Source organism: Chelonoidis abingdonii, chromosome 16 (genome assembly GCF_003597395.2).
Source record: "Chelonoidis abingdonii isolate Lonesome George chromosome 16, CheloAbing_2.0, whole genome shotgun sequence".
NCBI lineage: Eukaryota > Metazoa > Chordata > Testudines > Testudinidae > Chelonoidis > Chelonoidis abingdonii.
The window spans coordinates 27,834,089-27,847,227 of record NC_133784.1 but is presented as its reverse complement, the minus strand read 5'-3'; the positions used below and the strand labels follow the sequence as shown (position 1 = coordinate 27,847,227).

The 13,139-nt window shown below is 42.8% G+C and overlaps 1 protein-coding gene across 2 annotated transcripts in view; it reads right to left on the bottom strand.

Moving 5' to 3' along the window:
- The window catches only part of IARS1 (isoleucyl-tRNA synthetase 1), a 217,765-nt gene that overhangs the window by 169,585 nt on the left and 35,041 nt on the right, over positions 1-13,139 (bottom strand). For both annotated transcript variants that reach the window (XM_075072949.1, XM_075072950.1), the window contains 2 exons: positions 12,488-12,607; positions 10,190-10,272 (listed from right to left, as the gene is read on the bottom strand). In XM_075072949.1, the coding sequence (XP_074929050.1) occupies positions 10,190-10,272; positions 12,488-12,607 (203 nt within the window). The remainder of the gene's footprint in view (positions 1-10,189; positions 10,273-12,487; positions 12,608-13,139) is intronic.

The following is a 13,139-nucleotide window of genomic DNA, read 5'->3' as shown; positions in this document are numbered from 1 at the left end:
ATATTAGACAGGTGAACCCATACTTCTGATCGCCATCTTAAGCATCTGCAGACTGACAACCTAATTCTCAAAGGCACATTGAACTCCTTCCGAACAATGGGATTTGCAGGTGCTGAGCCCCATACTCTGATAAGCACTACAGTCACAAATAAAAAAAAACAAAACAAAAAAACCCCACACACAAAGTAACAAACTACCCCCACAATACAACCCACAATGGAGTTTGGCATCATAGTTTTGGTTAGTTGAGATCACATTTAACCTTAATCTGTGTACCAAGAAAACTGTCACAAATCTGTTCTTCAGAGGTGCCTGAAGCCTGTTATCCTGAAAGCAAAGATTTCCCCAATTCTCATACAACCAGCAGGCACCTACCATGCAGTACATCCTTCAACTTACGTCCCAGGTGCAACAAAGTTGTCCTGCATACACACTTACACTCCACGACAGGGAAGCAGCTCAGTAGACCACTCTGACAGGGAGTCTAATATCTACAAGGTTCTTGTGGAATTATTCTCAAACCCATTGCTTTAGGGATTTGTCTAGTTGCAGGTTTAGCATCTTGCCTATTCTGGATCAGCAGTCAGAGCTCGGAAACCATTTAGGATTCTTTGCTCTCAAGAAAGGCAAAGCAATCCCTTCCACTATTCAAGGCAGTTTGGGAAACAGGACTCTCAAAATCATCACAAGCTAACATTATAGCCAGGGGGAGAGGGGTTTGCAGTTGTTTTTTAAGGCAACAAGGACTTTCCTGTTAAACAAGATTAAAAAATAAGGCTTAGGCAAGGAGTCCAGCACTGTCATTAGCCATAGAAAAAGCAACTCAAGACGATCAGGGCTTTTTTTTTTTTTTTTTTTTTTTTTTTTTTTAAACAAAGTCTTTTAGAGTGCAGCATCAGGGTCTACACAGACATTTAGTGTGGAGCAGGCTAGTGCAGGGTAGATTTACAGCCAAACTTACCACAAACTAAGTGCTCATGTAGACAAGCCCATAGACCATGCTTCTCAAAGCCGGCCCGCCGCTTGTTCAGGGAAAGCCCCTGGCGGTCCAGGCCAGTTTGTTTACCTGCTGCATCCGCAGGTTCGGCCGATCGCAGCTCCCACTGGCTGCGGTTCACTGCTCCAAGCCAATGGGGGCTGAGGGAAAAGATGCGGGCCGAGGGATGTGCTGGCTGCCCTTCCCGCAGCCCCCTCTGGCCTGAAGCAGCCAACTCCAACCCATGGGAGCCACGATCGGCCGAACCTGCAGACACAGCAGGTAAACAAACCGTCCTGGACCGCCAGGGGCTTTCCCTGAACAAGCGGCAGCCTGACTTTGAGAAGCACTGCCATAGACTGTTTTTAAATTCAGCCATATTCAGGACTGAAGCTTTCAGAATTAGACACTAGGCGGTGCTATTAGACTATTTGAAAAAAGCACCAATGCACATAAACATTGAGAAACATTCAAGGTCAACAGGCCCCAAATATATCCTCTTTCTGATATTTAAGAATAGCTAGGGATGGTGGGCTCTCAACACTATTTTGGGAAATAAATACAGTCACCTCTTGAATCAACCTTGCACTGAAAGAAACAAACCTAAAAATTCCACACAAGCATGAATAAAAATATTTTTAAAAGACTTGGAGGTCTGACTGTACCTTCTCATCAGAAACCCTCACAGAACTCTCTTAACAGAGCACAAAACTAATATTTAAGTAATACTACTTAACAGTAACACCTATGACTCCTTTAAAAAGATTCTGCCAAAGTGTTTCAGTCTTTAATATTAAAAAAGATTAAGTTCTGTTCAAGGGTAAAAGTTACTCAACTGGAAATGCCTGTTTCACCTTTAACAAATAGTCATCTGCCACCACCACCACTACCAAGCAGCATTAAATGCCAGTACAAACACAAAACTTTGTCAAGCACAGAACAGACATTTCATTAAGGGCCTTTATTTATATAAAGACAGTATGCCCAGGGACATTAGCTGGTGCAATGCTTGACACACTAGCCTTCCACTCATGCAGACCTGGACACAAAATCCTGCCTGGTTTGCAAATGAAAATCAGTTTGGGGACCTCACCCCAATTTCCTTCTTAAGCATATTCAATCTTAAATGCACTACGCAGTTTGGCACATCAGTATTATACCCTCAGAGAGGGATTCACAACTGTAAAACAGCCTCCACTATAAGATCAGAATGGAAAGCATTAACAAAGCTGTATAAGGCAACTCTATCCGCATGTGGTTCCAGCAGATCTCAGCCGTTCCTCATCCATACAAAGATGAAGTAAAGCCACAACCAAAGTGTTTGGGGGGGAAGGGGAAATTTTGTTGTTGTTTTGGGAGGGAATTAGTTTATTTTTAAAAGGCTTGCATCCCTAAAGACTATTTTGCAGAAAACAGTCTTCTATTTAATGTAGCTCAGAGGAAATGTGCTTAAAATCAATTAGCTTATTTCACACTAAACCTCCATCTCTTCATGAAATGCTTTTCTGTTCTTCTCTTGAATCAAGACAATTCTTAGAAAAGTGACCAAGAAACAAAGCCCCCCCGTTAATGATGTAGAGAAACCATTCAACCATCCCTGTATGGGATACACCGAAGAAAAGAGAAATTCACATATAGCTGGCACATCTGAAATTTACAGGCTTTGTATTTGACACTGATCGTATTTGGCACCAGCTCCCCTTCCCCTCCAGGTCTTTTAGAGTCTCTCCCCTAACTTTCTATTCCTCATCTGCTAGCAGCAGAAGAAATTTTACTAGACTCTCTCTTTGAAACATGTATGTATTGTTACAGGAGGTAACCGAATTATAGCCTGCCATAAACATACAGCTAAGGGTAGCATAAAACCCCTCCTTTACTGTAAGGTTTAAGAAGCTCAAATAATCTGGTTGGCACCTGACCAAAAGGACAATAAGGGAAGAAGATACTTTCAAATGTGCGGGGGGGGGGGGGGGGGGGGGTTTTGTTTGTGCTCTCTTTGTTGTTCTACCCGGGACAGAGAAAGACTAGGGCAGGAAAAACACACCTCCTAAAACCCTACCTGAAATAAGCATCCAAGATTACAAATTGTAAGTAATAGCAAGGAAATGCGTTAGATTATTTTTTGTTTTAGCTTGTGGATTTTTCCAGTGCTAAAAGGGAGGTTTATTCCTGTTTTTTGTAACTTTGAAGTTTTGTCTTGAGGGGAATCCTGTGTTTTAAAATCTTATTATCCTGTAAAATTACCTTTGTCATAAACAGATGGTTAAGGGTTAATGTCTCTTTTACCTATAAAGGGTTAAGCAGCTCAGTAAACCTGGCTGAATTTTTCCAGAGGACCAATAGGGGGACAAGATAGTTTCAAATCTTGGTGGAGGGAAGGCTTTGTTTGTGCTTTTTGTTTGGTTCGTTGTTCGCTCTCGGGACTGAGAGGGACGGGACATCATTCCAGGTTCTCCAAATCTTTCTGAATCAGTCTTTCATGTTTCAGGATTGTAAGTAGTAGCCAGACAAGGCAGATTAGTCTTAGGTTTGTTTTCTCAACATGTAAATGTGTCTTTTTGCTGGAAGGATTTTTTACCTCTGTTTGCTGTAACTTTGAATCTAAGGCTGGGGGGGGCGGGGCAGTCCCTCTAGTCTATATGAATCGGAGTACCCTGTAAAGCATTTTCCATCCTGATTTTACAGAGATAATTTTTACTTTTTCTTTCTTTAATTAAAAGCTCTCTTTTTAAGAACTTGATTGACTTTTCCTTGTTTTAAAATCCAAGGGATTGAGTCTGAACTCACCAGGGATTGGTGGGGGGAAAGGAGGGGTGATGGTTAATTCCTCCTTGTTTTAAGATCCAAGGAGTTTGGATCGGTGTGAAGCCTCTCAAGGCAACCCAGGGAGGGGAAAGTCTGGCGGGGGGAAAGGAGGGAGATGATTAATTTCTCTTTGTTTTAAGATCCAAGGGATTTTGGTCTGGGTTCCCCAGGGAAGGTTTTGGGGGAACAGAAAGTGTGCCAGACACTAAATTCTGGCTGGTGGCAGCATACCAGATTTAAGCTAGTAATTAAGCTTAAAAGTGTTCATGCAGGTCCCCACTTTTTGTACCCTAAAGTTCAAAGTGGGGGAAAAAACCTTGACAAACTTCCATCCTGATTTTACAGAGGTGCTTCTTTTACATTTTTTCTTTATTATAAAGTTCTGCTTTTAAGAAACAGATTAGTTTTTAGTGTCCTAAAACCCCAAGGGTCTGATCTGTGCTCACCTTGTTTACATATTTGGTTGGTATATTATTCTTAAGCCTCCCCAGGAAAGGGGGTGAAGGGGCTTGGGGGATATTTTGGAGAAATATCCAAGTGGTCCTCTTCCTGAATCTTTGTCTAACTCACTCGGTGGTGGCAGCAATACCCACCCAAAGACAAGGAAGGATTTGTGCCTTGGGGAAGTTTTTAACCTAAATTGGTAGAAATAAGCTTAGGGGGGCTTTCATGCAGGTCCCCACATCTGTAACCCAGAGTTCAGAGTGAGGAGGGAACCCTGACATAGCCTACTTTACTTTGATTCCTAATTTAGTACTATTCGGTCACAGAAAGCAAGCCTAACTGTCTTGTCTCAGTAGGGTCAGCAGGAAGAATGGAGCCATATTTTAAATAAATTGGTTCTTTAACCACAGATATATTTGTTCCTAGGCAAGGTCAGAGACAGCATGCTCTAAATTGGACAAGGCACTAAAGGTTTATGTCACTTGTTCGGCCACTGCAGGACAAGTTCAGGAGATACTTCCCTACCACAGATAAAACACAGTATTCAAGCCCCCACTACAAGATAAGACAATTCCAGAAAAAAGTATGCTTGGCTTACACCTTGCTTCAGCAAATATGACCTATCCCAGTCACTTTCAACCTTTCCAGACCATTGCACGCCCTTCAGGTGTCTGATTTGTCTTGCATACCCCCGAGTTTCACCTCACTCAAAAACTACTTGCTTACAAAAGAGTAAAAAAAATATAAGAATACAAAAAAAAAAAGAGTGTCACAGCACACTATTACTGAAAAATTACACACTTTTTCTATTTTATCATATAATTATAAAATAAATCCACTGCAATATAAATATTATACTTACATTTCAATTTATAGAGAGAGAGCAGTATAAGCAAGTTATTGTATGAAATTTTAGTTTGCACTGACTTCGCTAGTGCTTTTTATGTAGCCTATTGTAAAACTAAGCAAATATCTAGATGAGTTGATATCCCCCACCAGAAGACCTGTGGTTGAGAACCACAGCCCTAACCTATAACAAATGTGCAGAGCATTTGGATGCTCATTCACCAGTTACTATTGGGACCTAAGTTTGTTTTAATGCTTACAGGTGGTTTCCAGGCTTCCACTACGACAGTACACCATGGGAATCAGATCTGTGGAATCGGAAAAGAAGGAGTAGGAAAGGCTAACTCCAGTGGCATCCTCCTCGTGAGCAAATGTGTAGAATATTGCTTGGTCATCACAAACACCATCTTTAGACAAAGTGTGAAGTGTAAGACCACCTGGAGACACCCACGCTCCTGGCATTGGCACTTTCTTGACTATGTTATTGTTAGCGCTCAAGACCAGAAGGATATCTGCATCATGAGGGCCATGCATGGAACTGATGACAGTTGGACAGACCATTGCCCTGTTTGCTCAGTCATGAATTTCCAGATCACCTCCAGGCATCACAAGCACACAAAATCAGTACAAAAGAAATTCAACGTCAACTCCCTTGAAGATATAGTGACTCAGGAGAAACTTTAGCAGTGTCGCCAAGAGAAGTTTGCCGCTACGCCTACATCTGATGATAAAGATCTCTGGAAGGGATTAAAGACTGCCATTCTCTCGGCACATGCTGAGTCCATTGGCTATGTCACCAGCTATCACCAAGATTGGTATGATAACAATGCTGAGACTCAGGGCCTGGTTGACCAGAAAAGAAAAACTCATTGCATGTGGCAAAATGACATATCACACCAGCAGAAGAAAAGTCATACAAGCAATTCAATGCTGAAGCCCAAAGGAAAATCTGTGGCATTAAAAATAAGTGGCATAGAAAAAATGCCAAGGAGATTGAGCTTTATGCTGATAAACATGACATGAGGAGTTTCTTTCAGGCAATAAGGGCCATTGACCCACATAACTCTGAGCCCAAGACGGGTCAACATATTTTAAGGACAGCAAAGCCATCAAAGCCAGATGGAAGGAGCATTTAGAGCTACTCCTGAGCCATGAGTCAACTGTCTCTGATGCCAGTATCAAATGTATACCTCAACAACATGAAAGAGAATCTCTTGCTTACCCCTCCTGCCCCCCCACACTCTTGAATAAGTAACGTGAGCCATTATGCAAACTAAGAACAACAAAGCAGCAAGACCAGATGGCATACCAGCTGAAGTCTACAAGTTTGGAGGTGAAGAACTGATAGGGAAGCTCCACAAACTTTTTCTTCATATCTGGTATAATGAGATGATTCCTGAAGACTTGAGAAACGCTAACATTGTTACAATCTTTAAGAAAGGCGATAAGTCAGAGTGTGGAAACTATCAAGGCATTGCCTTGCCATCTACAGCAGGGAAAATTCTTGCCCATATCCTCTTAAACCGATTACTTCCCCTTGCTGAGGACATATTGCCGAAATCTCAGTGCAGTTTTAAATCATTCCTCGGGAAAACCGACATGCTCTTCATTGCCTGCCAAATCCAGGAAAAATCTTAGTGAAGCCCTGTAGAAGGTGCCAGCCATATTTGGCTGACCTCCAAAATTTATCAAGGTTCTAAGGCTTCTCCATGATCAGATGACTGCCACAGTGCTCTTTAATGGCCTTGAGATGGAACTTTTCATCATCAGAACTGGGGTTAAGCAAGGATGCATTGTTGCCCTTCCAGCAAGGCTATACTTCCCCCAGCCCTTCCACACAGCTGCATCTTCTGCATCCTGTCTGGGGTCTGTACAGCAGCCCTGCTGGAGGACACGGTTGCTAGGAGTAGTACAGCTGTGCCGGAGGAGCTGCCGGCATGGTGTTCTGCTCCTTTTGCCACTGTGGTTCCCAAGAAAGCCCAGTGAACCGCAACAGTGAAAGGAGCAGGAACGTTGGGCAGCCCCATGCCAGCAGCTCCTCCAGCGAGGCTGCCTACGGATTCCAGATAGGAGACACTAGATGCAGCTGTGTGGAAGGGCTGGGGGGCGGTACAGCTGCACCGAAGGAGCTGCCGGCGTTCTGCTCCTCCTGTATCTTTCCGGTACAGTGTACTGGCTATGAATAGCTGACTAGTACGGCATACCGGACCATACTGCTGTATTTCCACCACTGCAGAACTCCTAGATTAAATCAATGGACTGAATCAATGGCATGATGTGGTCCCGTTTTAATATTCAGGTTACTATCCAGCCATTCAGCAAAGCCCATCTCTAATAAAATTCTCCCTGCCTCAGCCCTGCTTCCCCCACTCACTACCCCTGGACTATGAGAGCTCTGTTAAAATGCAGAAAGGAAGCCACAGATTTAACGTGGACAAATGCTGAAATAGCTCTGTGTGAGAGCAGACCCAAAGGGATAGAAACAATTGTTAGAATCATTATATTTGCAGAGAAATGTTCATGTTCACGTTCGAGGCCTCAGTATCCTGCTTTGTCCTAAAATCAACCTGGACACTAGTTTACAGTTCACTAGCATACACACTTTGGAACAGAAATTCATCTAAGACACTCAAATCTGGAGACCTAACCTCATCACCGCTCCTGCCTCCTTGTCTGTCCCAAACCCCTGGGCCCCGCCAGTTGAGCCAGTTATGGGGAGGTGTCCTCATTAAAGATCATCTCCCCAGTGGAGCTGACATTCAATACAGAATGGATGGGCGTTCTTTAATCTTCAACATCTCCACTTGAAGTCTAAAGTCTTCAGGGAATCCATTACTGACCTTCAGTATGTTGATAACTGTGTCATCCTCATGTACACAGAGAATGACCTTCAGTCCATATTGGATTTTCTTGCACAAGCTTAACAAAGCCTAGGACTCTCACTCAATATAGAGAAGACTAATGTGTTCTATCAATCTGCTTCAGACCCTGCACATGACCCACCACAAATCACCTTCGAGGGTCAGATTTTGGAGGCAGTTGAGGACTTTTGCTACTTCAGTAGCCAACTTCCTGAAAATGCAAAAATCAACAGTGAGATCCAGCACAGGATCCAGTGCGCAAGTGCTTCCTTTGGGAAATTGCTCCAACACGTTTCACAGACCATGACCTGCAGCAGGACACCAAGATCCAGGTCTATAAGACAACTGTTATTCCAACACTCCTCTATGGATGCGAAACTTGGGTGACCTACCGACAGCACCTCAAGGGTTTGGAGATATATCCCCAGCAATGCCTCCAGAAGAGCCTTTGTGTCAAGTGGCAAGATCACACTAACACCAGCATTCTTGCTGAAGCCGATGTCACCAGCATTGAAGCAATGATCCTCATGCACCAACTTCGCTGGGCTGGACACTGTGTGTGGATGCCAGATGCTCGCCTCCCAAAACAAAAACCTCTACTCTCAGCTCACCCCGATCAGAGATCCTGTGGTGGGCAGAGAAAATGCTACAAAGACACACTGAAAGTGTATTTTAAGAAAACTGATGTGGATATCAAGAAAGGAAGAGCAATGGCTCCCATATCCCCAATGGCTCCATATACCCCATCAGGCAGTGGTCCACTCCGAGGAGAAGCGCCTTGCCCTTGAAGCTGACGAGAGAGAGAGGAGGAAGGAAATAACTAACTTTCTCTCAGCAGGCCTCTGGCCTGTCACAAAATGTCTGTACCTACTGCAGGTGGATTTGCAGTTCCAGGATCAGACTCCTGAGTCATCTCAGGATCCATATGTAAATCCATGGTAGAGATCATCCTCGAATCGAGGGATCGCCAATCAATCACACCATGGGTAACTGTTAGAAATGTTGTTTGATCAGTCTCCAGGATCTTGTGTCTTGGGAAAAGCTGGAGGAGAAGAGTCACTGAAATAGGTAGAAAAATTAAGAAACTAATGCCAAAAATCCTTAGTGTATTTAACTGAAGGACTAGGGATAGTGAGACAGCGCATTCGTTACCAATATTAACATACTGGCATCTCGTCCTATAGGGCATAGGAGCCGTATTTTCCTCCCAGAGTCAGGTCAGAGCGCCTCAAGAGAATTAGCTGTCGTTCATTCTTAAAGTCAAAGAAGTAATCTGCAATTTATTTTACCCATTTAATTTGACTCTAAATAGGTTTTACTTTTTCATGCAAGAGAAAACGTTGAGACAACAGAAAAATTCTATAAAAACCCATGAGAAATTTAAGGCATTGATAATGAGCCAGAGCTACGTTTAAACTTAGCTATATAAATCCACTTGTGAGTTTAACACCTGAAGGCCAATATGATTTTGTCCATAGTGTTCGCTGAATTCGGGAATCCTCAGCCATGCAGGATTTCTCTCCTTAGACAGACAAAGCAGGTGAAGTAATACTTTTTTTCTCTCCCTCAGAAATCTAGTAACTAGCCTTGGCATTTCACCAGAGGGCTGATGAGCCATCCTAGTGATTTTCCAGAGAAGTCACAAGAAGCTGCCAAACCCTAGAGCCACAAATAAAAAAACTGAAAGAGCACTAGATTCCCAGCATCTGAATTCAACCTAACAAAAGGATTTTAGCTACAGCTATCCAGAATTTGAATTGTTTGTCCTCTTGAAAACATCAAGAAGGGAATTTTTTTCTGGGCTACATACCCTTACACGTTAAAGAGACAAGAGAAAATCTTCAAGGTCATTCTGCAAACCTACTAAGTTTGAATGGAGTAGATCAGGGATGAGACTTCAGAGCCAGACTAGCAATGACCACTTCTTCTATTAATGTCCACTTTATACTTTTCTTTCAAAAACTTGATTCAAGTGAACCAAGAACAGGCAAATCATTAAGTCTCTTGCCTGACATATTTTCACATTGTATATGGAAATAAGCTCAAAGAGAAATAATAGGCGAGATGCTTAAACCGGCCCATTTTCCATACTTCTGACCAGCAGTAAAAAAATATCTCTTGAGAAATGTAGGAAACATGCTCCTTTATGGGAAAAAAAAAAAAAAAAAAATCACATTTCACTATACAATTTTAACAACAAGAGCATTTCAAAAGAGATAGCATTCTCTTGATGCTGTTAGAAGTTAAGACTACTTACCAGACAGTCTCCATGAACTCAGGATATAGAGTTTTATAGTCATTGTCAAAGTCGATCCAGCGTCCCAGTCTGGTAATGCTAATCTGTTAAAATATGAACATACAGCTTGAAAGGCAGCTTAAAACTAAGATCATGGTACATTTCCCAGATTTATCTCTTTGTAATAGCTTGTTTAAACAGCAACATGTTCTACCCCTACCAGTGAACCAAGCCCACAAAACACTCAAGCCTGGTAGAGTACTTTATCTAGCATGCAGTATGCGAAGAAAAGGTCATGAATACAGGCCTTTCCTTAAATCCAAAGCCATGCAATACAGAAGCATCTACTCACTGCAACTAAACTTAGAGTTACAGAGTGTATTGTAGCTAGTGGGTCAGACCTTTGCTCAGCATACTGCCAAATGATTCACCAGAAACTTGGTTATGATAAAAAAAACAAAACTAGTGCAGCCAAAGCCATGTACCTCCTATGGCGATAGTGAAAATGGGGAAAAGAACAGAGCGCTTCACAGTTCTCTCCATTTCTAGTCTGAGATCTCTCAACATTTATCTAAATCAGAACTGGAAAAGCCATTGTGTAGACACTGTACAAAATTATTTCAGGACCAGCTGCCTCTTCTGGCCTCCCTATACTTGGAAGCCACATTGCTAAAGCCACAAGGACTCTGACAAGTCTTCGCTTCATAGCTAATCACACAGAGCACACAAGTCAATTAATGAGTAAGTTACATGAACATTATGCTTCACTTTGATAAGTGATATCCTTTTGTTGGGTGGGTAGCTATGCTATCTGCCAACTTTGAAACATGACCAAAACCAGGATAGACCTTTCCTGATATTGATATATGTTGATGCAGTAAGAGTCAGACTATATTTATTCCTGCAATCAAGTAGATGCACATGTATAAAGATTCACCATCACAATCAAGCTACATGCACAAAAAATGCTGACAAGTTTTGTGGATACAAACTGACCAAAATTTGTGATGTACGCCCAGTGTTCTTGGTCAATGTTTTATCAAAGTTAAAATCTTAGTCCTTTTCAGATTTATCTTTTATTCACATTGAAACCATGGATCTCAATTTGAGAGTTTGCTCTCTCTCAATTCCCTTTGATGTCACAACACAGTAACATCCAGACATTGTGATTTAATAGTGCATCATCAAGACAATGCCATGCAATTTCACAAACCCTTGCCTTAATTCCTTATGACTCATTCAGAAATGCAGATGCTAGGACCCACCTCCTGGGGAGTAGGGACTCTGGCAGCTTAAGGGTATGGCTACACTTGCAGCTGTACAGCGCTGGGAGTTAAACTTGTCTTCGTACAGCTGAGTAGGGAAAGCACTGCTGTCTGGCCACACTGACAGCTACCAGTGCACTGTCGTGGCCACATTTACAGCATCTGCAGCGGCATTGGGAGTGGTGCATTATGGGCAGCTATCCCAGCATTCAAGTGGCTGCAACGTGCTTTTCAAAACGGGCGGGGTGGAGTGTGTCAGGGAGCATAGGGGGGAGAGTGTGTGGATTTTTGGAGCTGACACTGTGTCAGCACGCTGCCTTGCAAGTTCCGACCCCCTCCCCTACCCCTCTCTCACTCACTGAAAGCAAATAGCAGCTGTTATTTTTCCCCTCACAGACCAGATAAGCAGCCACTGCCGAAACAGACATCCCCCACCTTCCTGCCATGCTGCTTCTCTCCTCAAGCCCCCTCTCTCCTCCTCTCTTCAAGCAAACACTAGCTGTGGGCGTTCCAAAGGGAGCCCCCCTGCCTACCTCTGCTCATTCATGGCAAACAGTAGCTGTGTTTGTTTTTTTGATAAGCAGCTCCGGGAGCCCGGAGTTCACAACAAAACAAAGAACGGGACCTTCACTTAAAAGGATAATGGGAAGCTTCCCAAGGTGAGTCACAGTGTACTAAGATTATTCCCCATTTACACTGGTGGCGCAGTGCTGCAGCAGCACTATACTCTTTATTTCTCTCAGGGAGGTGGAGTACAAGCACTGCTGTAGCCACGGAGATACAGCGCGGTATGTGCCTTGCCAGTGTGGACGGGGAGTGAGTTACAGCGCTATAAAGCCACCAACAGCGCTGTAACTCAAGTGTAGCCAAGGCCTTAGTACTTTAGCTCAGAAGGCAGAGTTGGGAGTTCTGCTGTCATCAGTGAACACTGTTAGCTCTGCTCTATTTTTCCTCAGGAGCAGCAAAAGTAGTTTCACTATGTCCTAGTGAATTGCATAAGAATTACATGCAATTTTAGAGAGACAGGCAGAGTTAATACTGACATTCTACTTACCTTCCATTCTGTAGAGTATCTCATCACAATCCCCCTGCACTGATTGTTATATTCTGCAATACCCATTTTGGCCACATCCTCTGGCCCTTTGATTCCTAGTGTTTTGTCAATTTCATACTCCTGGAGAGGAGGAGGGGAGGGAGGGGGAAAAAAAAGAAAAGAAAAAGTCAATACATATTGCAGTGCAAAATCTTCAGGATCTTCCAGCTCATTAATTTTCGTCCCAGCCCTATGGCTATACAAATACATCCAAAGCCCAGGTCAAATCTGCATGTGCAAATTTCTCATGCAAAAAAGCATGTACATTTGAGCTATTTTGGATGTACAGGGTTTTCTCCTCCGACAACCATCACCTGTACTCACATACACAATAACACCAGTAATGGATGAGTCTGTCCTTCAGAAATAAGGGCTGTCATAAACATAGTAAGTCAATAAAACGGTCATCCTTTGCATGGTAACTATTAACAATAGGCTTGCATAGTTACTTGTACTTTGTACAGCAAACTTACAGTCTTTTGAATCACTTGCTTTGAAACATATCAAATTTCTAAATGACATGCTAGTCCAGTAAAGTTATACTAGGCATTACTCATTCAGTTTCCCAGGATCAAATTTGGGATGCAGGGGCCAAACAAAAAATACATACCAT